Raw genomic sequence first — 15466 nt, 5'->3', positions numbered from 1 at the left:
CTCCTTCCTGCAACCGTTAGGTCAACTGGGGGCAGGGGAGAGGAATCAGGATCATGGGATTCATCAGAAGACAGCCCAGGTCTGTGGGAGTCTTCGTGCCTTCACTCCATGGTTACACAATAGAATCATCTGGGGACTCTAAGAAGAATGACGCCTAAGTTCCTCACACAGAAATTCTGGTGTTATTGATCTGAAGTTTGATTTGGGCATTGGGATTTTTAAGAGCACCTCAGGTGGTTCTAATGGGCATCCGGATAGCCATCTATTCCTCAAGGGGGAGAATGATGTCAGGGGGGTGCTGGATAAGCCCAGAAAAGGTGTAATGGGAAATCAAGGGGAATTGCTGGTGGAAGTCAAGTGCAGTCATTTTGATGTACCTCCAGAGAACTATATGGGAAGGAATTGAAATGCCCAAGATTTTTGTTGTATTTGCAGATCAGTGGACTCTGAGACTCTGCTTTCCCGAGGAGTATACTTTCTCAGGCTTGCCTGCCTATCTAGAAGAGAGGAAAGAAATGGCCAGGCAGGGCCTTTGCAAGGGTCAAAAGGCCCTGGAGAGTCAACCCAAGTAGATAGCAGGTAGCTTTTGGGGGATCCTGTTCTGCAATAGGCAGTGTTGGCTGAGAGGGCAAAAGAGCAGTAGGGCAGAGTTAAATAAGAAAGTTAAGTACCAATATCTGGGCCTCATTCCCTTGCTTGATTCTGGTTTCATAGGTCTGGCCCAGTCATTAGCATTTTTAAAATGTTCCCTAGGAAGTCAAGGTCCAGGCAGTCCCTTCCTGCTCAGAAGTCCACAGGGTGGTGGTGATGATAGTACAACTTGTATCCGTCTATCACATCCCAGCTGCATCCTGTACCTCAGCCCCTCCCACTTATTCCTGTGCTGCAGACTCAAGGAATTTGCCAGCTGTATTAGTTTCTTATTGTTGCTGTAACAAATGACCATAAACTTAGGAGATTAAATAACATGCATTTGTGAGTTCTGAAGTTCAGTGGGGATGTCCATTGGCTAAATTCAAGGTGTTGGCAGGGTTCTTTTGCTTTCTGAAGGCTTGTGGGAGAATTTGTTTCCTTTTGCCATCTTCTTAAGGTTGCCTGATCCCTTGCCCACAGCCCCTTCCTCCATCTTCAAAGCCATCAGTGTCGCATCTCCCCCTGATTGACAATAGCCGGGGAAGTTCTCCACTTTCAAAGATGGGTGATTAGATTGGACAATCACTCCATCTCCGAATCTCTACCTTTAATCACATTGGCAAAGACCCTTCTTTCACAGGTTCCAAGGATTTGGACATGGACACTCAGTACTGTTAATCTGTCAGACACTCCAGGGTTGAACTCTTACTTCTTTCTTCCACTCTGACTGTCCTGCCCTGGGCAGCTCAGCTGGCCTGGGCATGCTTGCTTTTTCTAGCAGGAGGGGACGCTCAGCACAGTGCACCGGCTGTGAGTTTTCAGTCTGAGGCTGGGGTTGCTGAGAAGTGAGAAGACATGTGCAGCCCAAGTCAGAGATACTCACTAAAACAGATGGCAACTGTTCTAGACCCATGAGCAAAGAATTCAACTTCATTTTTAAATGAAGAAAAACCAACATTTTGCTTTTTTCCAAAGCTGTTTTCCGATTTTGACATCCGAGGTTTGGTAATGAAATTCAAAAGAACATGTACAATTCTCTTCCATTTATATTGAAATTGGAGCCTAAAGTGAAAGCACATCAAAAGTCTAGAGGACATTTAGCATCTGTGGATCTAGGCTATAGCTAAAGCACAAGCTGTGTGGCTGCATTCGTTCTGGTTGCTAGAGTTCACCTAATAGCTACTTGGTCTGGCTGTTCTTTTACTTAGCCTTTTCGCTTTCCTGTTGGTATTGAAATTGCAAGCCTGTTGGTTGTATAATTTTAACTTTGAATGTACATGCAAGACAGGGATTTGATCCTTGGCTTGCTGTTCAAGCCCAGTGTCTCAGTATGGTGAAAAGCATCAATTATCAGAAACTTTCCTGGCAAATGAGCAACATCTTCCCTCTGAAGTCAATTTTGTTTGACATTTTGGGGATTAACCCAGGATTGACATTTGCACTCTTCCCATGGTGGGGTATTTAGCTGGTGTTCTTGGGAACATCATCTCTAAGTGTATATCATATGCTTCCTGCCTCTCTCACTGGAGGTGGGTGATAATTTTAGTGGAAAGGCTTTGGGTGCTGACAGGTTGATGCAATGGTAAGTTATGAGCCTCTGCAAGTGGGGAATACAGGAGAAGGAGTATTCTAGCGCCATAGTGGTTAGACCCTCCCTGGGCCTGGACCAGAGGTAGGAAGTCAGCCAGTACAAGGTGGAGTATTGGAGGAAGAGAAAGCAAGAGCCGGGCAGAGGATGCTGGTCTGCGAAAGAAGGAATGGAATGGACAAGCAGAGAGCCCAGTGAGATGTCTGGAGAGGAGGGATGGAATGATCAGGGACTTGTCAGACCTCTGAATGTTCTTCACCATAAATCTCCCTGCACCTTGGTTGCCTAGAGTGGTTTTCTGTTCCTTGCACCCAAGGGATCTTTAAGTAGGGTATCTGAGGAATCGGGATGTGTTTGCATTTTTATACATCTTGGATTGTATTTCTTATTTAATTTTTGTTTCCTGTTAATGTTTAGTATGAGCCTTTTAAATTCTAAATTTAAGTCTTTGGAATTCAGAATTTAAGTCTGAATTCTGACTAAGCTCTCCTAAGACAGAGGAAGGGAAGGAGGCCTCTAGGGAGCTGAGTGGAACAGCACTAGTGGTATTGGCTGGGAAAAGCCTGAGAAGAGAGAAATTCCGAGTTACCAGGCTCTGCTCAGGTCCCTGTCAACTTCATCATCTTTCAAGTGCTTGTCCTCAATGGGTGGTCCCTTTTTTGTAGGGCCTCATGTCCTCATCATCACATGAAGAGGCAAAACCAGGAGTTCTCTGAGACCTCCAGGCTTTGTGACTTCAAGACATGGGGGTGATTCCAAGTTGGAGTGAAGAGGTTGTGGTGGTTGATTTTGGTTGACCACTTGACTGGATTGAACACACTTCTGGATTTGTCTATGAGGGTGTCTCTAGGCATGATGTGGGCCAGCAAACTGAGTGGGGAAGACCCACCCTGAACCTAGGCAGCACCATCCCAGAGGCTGGTGGTCCAGATGTAATGAAAAAGCAGAAGGGAGAAGAGTGAATGTGCACACTTGACCCATCTTGAGCAGGCACTATTTTTTTTTTTTTTGCTGCTGCTGCTGTTGCCCATGGACATCAGACTCCTGATTCTTTAGCCTTTCAATGTGGACTCTTGTCAGCAACTCTTCCAGGAGCTCTCAGGCCTTTGGCCTCAGACAGGGGCTGCATGACTGACATCATCCCACATACCCCTGCTTTCATGTTCTGAGGTTTGCAGATTCTTGGACTGAGCAGCTACTGGTTGCCCTGTCTCCCCAGCCCACAGATGGCCCCTGTGAGGGCTATTCTGCCTCTGATGGTACTCATCTATTAAATTCCCTCTTTATAACTATAATATTCTATTGGCTCTGTTTGGAGAAACCTCCCAGGAGGACAATAGAATCTTGTGAGAACCCAAAAGACCATGAGAGGAATCAGATTCCCAACCAGCCAAGCTTTTCCTTTTTGAGGAACACAGACCCCAGTTCCACACCTGCCTCTAACCCTTTCCTGCTCCACTCCCTTCTTCTACACGTACGAACACATTTCATGAAAAAAGGGTTAAGGGAGCTGCCTATGTGAGAAAGACGGGCACCTGAAATCAAAAGCGATTTCAGCTGGATAAACACGTCTTCCCTTCAGCCTCATATTCAGCCTCATGGGCTGCCCTCTGATCTACTTAGTGTCTCACATTGCACAGTTGGATGTGTAACCTCAGCACAACTCCACCGTCTCATCATGGATCATCCTGCTTCATCGGGACCCCAAGACTGGAAGGAAGGAGGAAGCAGCTCACCAGCCCAACATTCATTTGCTGGATGTCTTCTGCATACAAAGCCAGTTGCTGAATTGCAGGAAGCCAGAACCGGTAGAGCTCTAATAAATCATCTCCTGACTGCTGGACTTAGAGGCAGCGGCATTTACATGGAGAGGTTAAGTGACTCGCTTAGGGTCACACAACAGAGCCAAGGCCAGAACCCAGGTCTCCCGTCAGCAGTTCATGGTGCTTTCTTCTCCTTACCATTGCCAAGGCAAGGTGAAGATGATGGATTAGTTCATGTGAGGGTGAAAGGGAGGAAAACACACACATTTCCCTTATGTGCTTTAAATTAATAAGGACCCTGGATGGAAAACATATGCAGATAGCAAGGAATGTTTAACAAGTGAAACTGGAAAGCAAGAAAGTCAATTCTTTCTTGCAAATGGTAATTGTGTTAGGAAAAGCAGAAGAAAATTTAGGGGGGATGTCTTAGTCTTTGAGTTGCTATATGGAATACTACAGGCTAGGTAATTTATTAAGAAAAGTTCCTACAGTTCTGGAGGCTGAGAAGTCCAAACTTGACAAGCCCACATCTGGCTAGAGCCTTTGTGCTGTATCATCCCATGGTGGAAGGCGGAAGGGTAAGACAGTTCAAGAGAGCAAGGGCAAGAGTAAGGGGGGATCCAACAAACTTGCTTCTGTAACAAACCCACCCTTTTGATAATTAATTGGTTCTGTGGATAATGCATTAATCCATTCCTATTCACCTCTTAAAAGTCACACCTCCTAGTGCTGCTGCATTGGGGATTAAGTTTCCCACACATGAACTGGGGGCACAATCAAATCACAGCAGAGGAGAAGGAAACTTCTGGTTTTCCTTCTCTGCCATGTTTGCTTTTTAATTCACATTCTCATTTGCACACAACATTCTCCTTACGCTATTTTTCTTTTCCTTGACATATTCAGCACCTTATTTTCATACCATACTATAAATCTTGGGATATACAAGCTTTTAAAGCAACAATTTTTAATGCAAGATAACACATGAAGCTTTGAACCTCCCAAGAAGAATTGACTAGGGACATCTGTTGTTAAAATACTTACATTATCTCCCTGTGGAAAAGCCTGATATCTATTTTTTTTTATCTTAAAACATAATACTGGAATGAAAATAGTATGGCATTTTGAAAACAAGAAAATAACATCAACAACAAAAATACCCTTCCCCCAAACCCTTCTTTTCTTATTTCAAGTCAAGAGCCTCAAGATAGATCATTTGACATCAAGAAGTGGCATTTGCAGCAATTAGTTATTTTTAGATAACTGACTACATATTAATGCCAGTTAACTAATTTTTCCTGATAGGAACAGAAGATAGAACTAAATGTGCTATTGAAATTTAATTCTAAAAATATAAACCTTGTAGTTTTTCTTTTAAAGCACTTTGTTTATTTTTCTTGATAGCCTGAAAATAAATATCCTAATGTCTTTGATACACATCTTCATTTAAAATGTTTTCCAGAAACCTCTGAAGGGTCTGGGGTCCCTTTGGGTCCTGTGAGGTATGGAAGCTTTTACTTTTCAGGCGTGAAGAAGCTGTGGCTAGAGCTTTGGGGCAAGAAGCATCAAAGCCTTTGTTAGTTTCCACTTCCAAGGGCTAAACTGCAGATCCAGGTGTGGGGGTGGGAGTAGGGGGAAGGTCACCATGCAGGTCCTTTGTGGAAGGCAGGATAATTATCTTGCTCTCAACAACTGCTCATCAAATGACTGCCTATTTGAAATGTGAATCTTGGATTTATGCATGTTCTCTCCCTTGATTGTTCATGATCTGTCAATATCTGTATATCTGTTTTAGGGAGAAACCTCTTCATATTTAAATTAAGATTCATTTATTATCCTAAACAACTGAAAAGAAGGTTGAGTATGGAATGATAATATGACTCCTTAATTTCTAAGTAAAATAATAAAGCAGATTGGGGACAGTCACCTCCATGATCAGTTGAGTGATGGGGCCATAGCTCTCCACTCTTGTCCTTCCCCATTGCCTGGTGAGCTTTTCTGGTATCAGTGCAGAGCCCCAGGGTGATATGGAGAAAAGAGAAAGTGCAACCTGAAGCACCTGCCCTCTAGGTCTTAGCTCAGGGTGCAGCCCCTCAAACAAATTTCCAATTGTTAAGGTTAAAAGAAGACTTAACTTTCCTCATCTACAGAAGAACAGAGAGGCAAAGGCTAGCCAAAGGCCACATGAGTTTGTTAGAGGCTGAGACGTGTACTGAGCTCTCCTTTTCCAAATAAATATTCTATGAATCATGAGTCCAAATGCTATTTACTCACAAACATTTATTAGCCTCTCCTTCCCTTCAGGAAAGCTAAGATTTCTTAAATGGCATACCAAAGGCTTCATTTACACTTGCATTAGGGAAGAGGACAAATCTATGCTCTGACATGTTGGCACTGGTGACGTAAGCATGCAGCATCACTTGGCCTCTGGATTCAGAACATTCACTGCACTTACCCATACTGAACCACACCCATCAGAGGACCAGCAGGGCCAATGTCAAGGGCCTGGGCGATGTCAGCCAGGAATTGCTTCTGGATTTGGAATCGACGTTTTCCAATGCCGGAGCTCCCATCAATTAAAAATGACAAGTCTACTTTGCAGTCTGAGGAATGAAAAAAGACTCTATTATTCTGGTTCTCTCCCATTGTATCTACCTGGGGTTTGTGTTCCTTTCTTTCTCTGCTAGCCCATGGGATTTCAAGGAGAAGAGAGTGGAAAAGAGGTAGTGGTGCAGATGTACTCATTTCTCTATCTCCCGACAATTGCCCTGAACACCAGGTCCTGGATACATGTGCTCACACCTGTTTCCATAACTGTTTTAGAACTCTCTGGATCAGCTAGTGATACCCCTATCTAGCTTGGGAAAACCATCAGAGTGGATTCCCAGGCTCAGATCATAGAAGTGCAGACTCTCAGACATGGGAATTCACCAAAACTGAGTCTGAAAAACTTGTGGCCTTTTACTTTCATCTTAACTTTTTTGAAATATGTGTCAGGTCTTTATAAGAGTGTGAAAGAACCTGCAAGCCCAGTGCTAAGCAGAGAGTAGGAACTGCAGGATAAGAAGTAGATACTAATCTGCTTCCCCAGATGAAGTAACCAAAGGAATTATCCACATTTATCTATAATATCAGCACTTGTTTGTGATTATGTATTTTTTTCCTTTAATTGTGAAAAGACGAGGGTAGTTGTCCTGGCTTAGGATTTCTGGACCTCTGCAGATACAGTGGTCCTTCCTTGTCTACATGGGGCATGTTTCAAGACTTCAAGAAGATGCCTGAAACCACAGATAGCACTGATACTTATATATACTGCATTTCCCCCTATATGCACATACCTATGCTATGGTTAAATTTATAAATTAGGCACAGTAAGAGATTTGTAAGAATAAAACAGAAAAGCTATAACAATAGGCTGTGCTAAAATTTACTTAAGGGGGTAGAGTGCTTGCCTTGCATGCACAAGGCCCTGAGTTCAATCCCCAGTACCAAACAAACAAACAAAAACCTCATGAATTGCTTATTTCTGGAATTTTCCATTTAATACTTTGGGCCATGGTTGACTGTGGGTAGCTGAAATCATAGAAAGTGAAATGATGGGAACAGGGGGGGACTACTGCATAGATAGAAGTTCTGATACAGGTAGAGGCAATGGTGGGGTTGTAAGCTATTTTCAACTTTTCTAATGCTATAGGAATCAGTGAAAAGCCACACAGGATATCAGAAATTAGTGTTTTTTTTTTTTTTTAAACTCTCCATTATCATCTCAGTTTGATAAAGTTGATTATTCAACACTGACCAGAGGTTCTTATTGGGAGCTGTATATCCCTATGATTTTAAAAAAATGAAGAATGAATTATTAAACAATTGCAGTTTGGGAGATGAAAATATTTCAAAACAGAGTTCCATATAAAGAAAAAAAAAGAGAGAGAGAAAGGAATTTCTGGGCTGGAATATCCAAGAGAACATGGAGACTCATACTGTCCTTGTGGGTGGGGATCAGTCGCCCACGCAAGCCTGCATCTCCCTCAGATGTGCGTGATTGCCCATGTTCTCTACACCATATGCTGCTGTGGGACTGCAGTCTCCCCATCTCTAGGGGAGCGGCTCCATAAGCAGCTTTGTTATTATTTGAAATGGAAGCAGTAAGTGAACATGAGTTGAGTTTCAGGTAGGAGAACTGATATGAATATCCATGGATGGGTGACACCGCAGTCTACGGATGAAAGAGGAAAGTTATACCTGAGAATGTGTTTTATTATCTTGCAGTGACTGCATGATATCAAACCTAGAGATGATTTTGAGAAGGAGATGACAGGGACCTCTCTGGGTCTATCTGCCTCTGTTCCATCTGGATGCAGGGCACTAATGTGTGCCCTGGCTCATCAACAGATCTCAAAACTTTCCCCTCTGGTCTGCCTGCACTGGATGTTCAAGGCCTATCAATACTTCTGCTCAGCTGGCTTCCGCTGTCCTCTGCTGCCCCTCAAACTGCCTATATCCAAACATGATCTTTGGAGGAAGATTAAAAGAAGTAAATAAAGTCGGATGTAAAATTTAAAGATATCACTAAATCCTGGGATAAAGAGAACTAGTACTGCTGTGCGGCTTCTCGAGCGGTTGTTCCTCCAACAGGGCCAACTCGCTTTCCTAGGTAAACCTTGCAATGTAAATTATTGCCAGAAGGTGGCAGTGGTGTTCTTCAGGGCTTGCCGCCCACCAACACGGAGGGTTGGTTAGAAATGTGGACCTTCGGACACTCCATTCAAATCTACAGAATCAGATCTGCATTTTAATAAGATCCCCAAGTGATTCATGGACACAGTAAAGTTTGAGAAACACTCCTTAACATGGATTTTTCTTCCAATGTCAGCAGATTAGTTCAATATGCCTTTTAAAATAAAACAACAGTGAGAATAAGGGCTAAAGGGGAATTTCTTCCATTTATTTTAAAAGAAGAAAGTACATGATAATTTTCCCTTCTTATTTCTTTACATCTTGAGCTATGTACAGGATGACACAGTCATTTCATAGCTAGGTGTTATGGAAGTGACATATTTCTCTATTTGCTTAGTTCTCTACTTCCCTGGCCTGAGGGTGGATACAGGGTTGATGCTTGGGAAAGGTTGCTTCCCTTTTCCAAGATGTTTTAATGACAATGGCTCCAACTTATGGCAAATGCTGGTTAAGACCTGCTGGCTTTCTCATATTGCCATGAAACCATGCTGATCTGAAGATGACTGATGGGTAGAACTGGGCTATGGAATGTTCAGTGTGAATGAATTTTTATGATCACAGAGAACAGAGTTTGGAGGACGTGAAAAAAAAAAAGGTAAAATATAATGTCTACAGGAATCAATTATTTTTTAATGATTTTTAAAAATTGTTGTGGTCCAATTCTGCATGGTACAATTCCATAGATTAATGCTTTGTATTGTCCAATATATCAGGCCAGAGTTTCTTAACCCTGGATACTTATCAGAGTCATGTATGTGTCAGAGTTGCTTATGCTGCTTCCATAAATGATGATGCCCAGGACTTACTCTGGGTAGTGCTTCTCAAGGCTTAATGTGCAAAGAGATCACTTGCAGGTATCACTTGTAGAATCAGTAGGTCTGAGGTGGAGCCTCAGATTATACATTTGCTATAAGCTCCTGAGAGATGCCAATGCTGCTGGTCCCCAGACTCCACAATGAATAGCAAAGTATATGGAGAGTCTGACATAGTAGGTGAGGCTTTAGAAAGCAGGATCTCTAATTTAAAAAATATTTTCTGGTGGTTCTCACATGCAGCAGAACAGATTCACAGGCCACTGGTGGCTGACTGGTAGAGATTTTTTAGAGGAATCTGCAAGTGCTTTCTTTTGGTAACTTTCAAGATATTACACCTTTCCGGTTTTCTTCTCTTTCTCTGGTCCCTCCTTCCTGGTATTTTCCAGTGTCTTCTCTACCTAATGCAGTTCTTCAAGTTCAAGTCCTCTATTTCTTCCTTATTTCCTTTGGTCACATTTTCTGTTTTGAACCGTATTTCTTTATCTTCCAACTCTAAATTTCTTTTGTTTATTCTCACGAATCTTAATAACTATTTAACATTCATGATGATGATGAGGAGGAGGAGTAGGAGGAGGATTATTCTTTGAGAAAAAAGGTCAGAGTACTAAGTGGTAACCTGGGTTCCTTAGCTCTTGTGAAAGCAGTTTGGTGTGTGTGTAGCTGTTCAACTTGGTGTGTCCATGAGAACATGATCACCAGAGGATCTTACCCAGTTGCCAGACTTGCTCTAACCCCAACTCTTAATATCTGACTGGGCTGTTCCAGTCAAATATTGGATCTGAGTAATCATCTCTTAGGCTGAGTGTCTCATGGACAATCAGAGGAGAGACAAATGATCTCCCAGCTTCCAAACCTGCTCCATCCTGTGTTCCTCATTGCAATGCCATTTACCTAGTTATTCAGATAATTTTTAACTGTTCCCTCTCTCTTTTTCCACCCCAACCCTATAGATTCTTCCTTTTCTACATCTCTTGAATCTGCCCATTTCTCACCATCACCACTCACAATTCCAAGCCAGCTGCCATCACCTCCATGATACCACTGCCCCTGCTGATCTGCCTGTCCATTCCACTTATTCATCCTTGTCTCCCCAATTCCTTGCTATTCTTTACCTTGTTACCATAGCAATATTTAAAAAACTGGATCCTCTCCCCCTGGTGCACACAGTTGTTTAACTCTTTCAAAAGTTTCCTTTTCTTCTTAGAACAAAGTGACAGAAGAGAGGAGATAAATAGATCCATGGTAGGAGAAAGGCAAGTTTGGGTGGGAGTGAGTAGGTAGAGAAGAGAGAGAACAGATCAAATGTCAAAACTGTCATGGGTTGCTAGTTGTCAATTAACTTACTTGGATCTCCCTGGGATACTGGCTCCGAAGACTGTGTGCTTAATTCTTCTTTTGGAATAAATCCTGGAAAGAACAGTAAAACTTTTGGTGACTTACCAGCACAGGAAACATCTGGCCTGATGCCAGAGACAGGGACAGAGTGGATATTCATGCTCAGCTCAGGGGCTTGGCTCATTCTTCTCTACACTACCGCCTCCGCCCCATTCTGAGAAAAATAAGAGTAAATTAATATTTACCGATAGTCTACTAAAGATAGTACTCTGTTGGGGGGTGGGGCGGAGGATTGAAATCAGGAGACTTGAGATCTACTCTTATTTTAACTTATTCTATTTGAGTCTTAGTTTCCTTATCTTAACTTATTCTATTTGAGTCTTAGTTTCCTTATCTGAAAGCATTAAGCACTTTGCAAGTACAAATGACCCTTCTGTAAAATTCTGAACATCTTGAGGTCTTGAGGAAATGTGTCTGGCTTATATCAACATGTAGTGATTGAGGCAAAAAAAAAAAAAAAGATGAGTAAGACACACGAGGGCAATCTAAAGATGGTTGGATATAGACTAGCGGGGAAGAGCTCAGAAAAAATCAAATGAGAGTGTGCAGGATGCATCCTCTCCACCCAAAAGCTTGGAGGTACAGACACAAACATGTTCTTGCTTGGAGAGGCTGCATGTGAGGTGAGTTTCACCCTGGCAGAGGTGGGGGTGGTTTTTCAGAGCCATTTACTTGGAGCCAAATTCATAAGTATTCCATTCAAGGAAATAAAGGCAATAAATGGGAATTCTCTCAAGCTTGGTGAGACCAATGAGTTTCCCAGGCAGAGCAAATGCGCAGCATCAGAAGTGGGTCTCCCTGTTTCCAGGATGCCTGGAAGCCCCGTGAGGAAGGTGCTGGTCTCTGCCCTTGCTCTTCGCTGCAGTGTGCTTTCTCCTGGCCCTCCTGGCTTGTTATTTTTTCCAGTTTGCGAAGCACATGATTTCATCTTCCCATTAAAGGTCAGCTAGCCCACCCTACTTCTTCACATCATTTAAAATTTTCTCCTTGGGTGTTTAACAGCGTTTCTCTGCCAGAAAAAACCTCTGGGGAAACACCCCAAGGCTCTACTTGGTAGGGAGGGGGAGAAAAACAAGTTCAGGGATGGAGTCCTCTCCATTGGATTCTATCAGTAACATCTTCCTTTCTACCAAGAGCTGGAAGGCTCTGTTTGCGGGAGTTTCAAACATTCAATGCAGTAAACAACAAGACCCACTCAGGTGAGGGGAAACCTGACAAGGTGTGATCGGGAGGGAATGAGGGTCTGAATGCATTTTGGAGTGGGGGACCAATTCCCTCTGGCTTTTTGTCTTCGTATTTCCTTTCTTTTCTTAGCCTCTTACTCCAGGCCTTCCTAGTTGAGGTTTCAGTGTCCTCCACAGGACCTCAATGCCCAGGTGGAGGCCATTACAAAGGCTGCTCTGGATCAATGGGCTTCTCCTGCCACCAGCCGGACTACTAGACCCTCCTGGTCTGTAATCCTGTGTCTCCATTCAGCCATGCAGAGAGGATGGTCTGTATAATTACCTGCATCTAAAAGGACTGATCCAGGCTTCCACAAGTCCATTTCTCCTGATTTTCAAAATTAAAAAGAAACAAACTTGTTATTTAAACCAACCCAGCAAAAACACTCAAGTGAACGGCCGGGGTGATGTTCCCCAATCGTGGCAGAAAGATGAGTGAAGGAGCATGGCACCAGAATTTTTGATGAAGGAAAATGTGTGTGTGATTATCTCATTTAAAGCTCCGAAAGCCAAAGACATAAACATCACCGTCTATTTATTTATTTTCTTTTATTGGACACCAAGAACAATGGTACAGGAATCCTAGGATTATAAAGGACCTTAGAAGCTCATCTAGTCCAGAGCACCCTCTCAGCCTGCTCCTACAACATCCCTACCAAGTAACTGGCTGGTTGGTGCTTTAATATCTCCAGAGACAGGAAACTCATGATATAGCCAATAAAAGTAGGATTTATGTTTATTCTTTCTTGGATTATTGAGACTGTGAGAAAAAATTTCATTGTAGCAATCTGAAACCTTTTGACTTGAATCTTTTTCCATCTATCAATTCATCCATCCACCCCACCCCACACTTATTAAGCACTCAGTATGTGCTTAATATTTTAAGTACATCTGTCCCACCTGTTTGAATTCTCTTCCTTAGAACTACACAGAGCTAATCAGGCCCTTCAGGGAGCAGGCAGTTAGTTCACTAGTTTTTTGAGTTTCAGCTCTTTATTGTGTGCCTTAAGCGGAATAAAGCAACTTGGCACCTGGATTCTACCTGGGACAAGATGTTCACTGTCTTTCACCACCATCTGCTGATGACGCAGAAAGGGTAGAGGGGAGGGGGCGATTCTTACCAAATAACCCTTGATCCATTGGGGGGATTGTTGTTGAGAGAGGCTCAGAGGCAACACAAACATGTCAGGGAACCTCATAAGAACCCAAAGATTGCTGTCCCCCGGCCCCAGCTCTGCCTCCTTTCCTCTCTTAGAAGGCTGAGCGCATGACCAAGTGCTTCATTTCTTAAAGCCTATTCACTTTGCATCTGGCTGAAGTCATTAACACACTCAAAAGAAGAAATCTTTTTTCAGTATGTGATTAAGATGCCGGGCAATTCTGAAGGGCAATTTGTTTTGCACATTCTAGTTTCATGGTGAGACCTGTTTAACTGGACTCAGTCGTTACCCAGGTATGTGGCCTTGAGCAAGTCATGTACCCTCTGTTGTGGACCTTAATTTCTTAGTAAATAACATTAGCAGGGTGGACGAGATGGTCTCCACGTTCAAAATATTTATGATTTAAACACTCTTGCTTCTTTAGCTTTATTACTCTATTGCCACCTACTGGTGAAGAGATACACTGCTCTTTTCCTAAAAATTGGTGCTGGTAGCCTCTGTCTTTTCTCAAGCCCCCTTTCTTTAAATGTCATGAAGATTAGAATTTATAGTTCTGGGTGCTCTAATATTTTATCAGGAGGTTAAAAAAAACCCTGACATCCGGGATTTCCAAGTCTCCTACTTCTTCTGGAAAACTGTCCTTCCATTAGTGCTACTTTTGTCTTGTTTGGGACAAGTTTGAACCAAATCACCTTCATCTAAAAGCTGAGGGCTAAAAAATATTTGGACAGCTGAGACTTGGTGATTTTTGGACTTGGTAGTAATAACAAGTAAATTTGTGGGAACATTTGAGTTCTGGCATCAAGGAGGAACAGGGTGGTATGGGAAAAGAGAAGTCAGAAGACCCATCCAGGGTCTGCCAATCCCAGGCTGGGCCTGGTTCACCCCACCTCTACAGTTCACCTGTGATTTTTTCCTGAGGTCATAAAGACCCGTCTTTTCCTATCTCCCATGGAGGAGACTCAGAGGACATCAATGAGCATAAAATCACTCTAAAAAGCATAAAAGTATAAGTCCCTCTTTAAAAAAAAAAAAGAGGGGCTGGGGATGTGGCTCAAGCGGTAGCGTGGTAGCCTGGCATGCATGCGGCTGGCCCAGGTTCGATCCTCAGCACCACATACAAACAAAGATGCTGTGTCTGCCGAAAACTAAAAAAAAAAAAAAAAAAAATTAAAAAAATTCTCTCTCTCTCTCCTCTCTTTCTTTAAAAAAAGAAAGAAAGAAAACCCAGGGAATTATTTTTGTGACAATCCTCACTTGGCCATACCATGACATATTCAAATCTAAGAAAAGTGTTGATTCTGAGCAATTTCCACGGTAAAAATGCAGAAACCACTAACATTTATCCAGAGCTTGCTCAGTGGGAGGCACACACACTGAATAAGTGTTAGATCACGATGACCCTATGAGTTAGGTACAGCTAAGATCCCTGTCTTATGGGAGAGGGCACTGATGCTCAGGGAAAGGCAGAGCTGAGGGGTGAGCAGCTGAGGGCTTGCATTTAACCACCACCTGTTAATCACAGATGAGGAGGAGTCATTAGCTTCAGCATCTCGGGGTACTCGGTTAGACCACTGAAGAGCTAGGCCTGCCACAGCCACTTGTAGCTCCCACTAATGTGATTAAGTCTTCAAAAGGGCCTGGAGCCAACCCTGGTCCTCAGAACCTAGCAATGAACTTTGTACTGGTTTTAGTTCCTTCTGTTCCTCTGCACATCTGGAAGTCACCAGAACAGGACCCAAGTGGGAGTTACAACACATGGCCCTTAGGGCTTTTATGAGACAAGCCCTGGTGGCCCTTCAACTTCCACATTCTTCCCCACTGGGTCCCCTGGGGTATGGTTTTTATTATTTAAAAAAAGTTTTTTTTGGTACTAAGGATTGAACTAAGGGGTGCTCAAGCACCGGGCCACATCAGCCCTTTTTGATTTTGACATAGGATCTCACTAAGTTGTTCAGGGCCTTGCTAGGTTGCTGAAGCTAGCTTTGATCTTCCTTCCTCTGCCTCCCGAGTCACTGGGATTGCAAGCACACAGCACTGTTCCCAGCTAGGGTACAGTTTTGAGAAGAAGGTAGAAATCTGAAGGACAGGAGGCTTCTTGAGGGAGAGGACCTTCAGGCCTTTCTTCCCTCCCCTGGCTTCCTGTCCTGAGGTC

At 43.1% G+C, this 15466-nt stretch overlaps 1 protein-coding gene across 1 annotated transcript in view; it reads right to left on the bottom strand.

Annotated features, from left to right (window-relative positions):
- The window catches only part of Vit (vitrin), a 104985-nt gene that overhangs the window by 16158 nt on the left and 73361 nt on the right, over positions 1–15466 (bottom strand). Inside the window, exons 8-10 of the mRNA XM_077791927.1 lie at positions 12435–12479; positions 10878–10940; positions 6437–6584 (exon numbers count right to left, since the gene is read on the bottom strand). Coding sequence (XP_077648053.1) covers positions 6437–6584; positions 10878–10940; positions 12435–12479 — 256 coding nt within the window. The remainder of the gene's footprint in view (positions 1–6436; positions 6585–10877; positions 10941–12434; positions 12480–15466) is intronic.

This window comes from Urocitellus parryii, chromosome 12, assembly GCF_045843805.1.
Source record: "Urocitellus parryii isolate mUroPar1 chromosome 12, mUroPar1.hap1, whole genome shotgun sequence".
Lineage (NCBI taxonomy): Eukaryota > Metazoa > Chordata > Mammalia > Rodentia > Sciuridae > Urocitellus > Urocitellus parryii.
The sequence above is the reverse complement of the archived record's forward strand: the minus strand, read 5'-3'. Positions and strand labels throughout refer to the sequence as shown.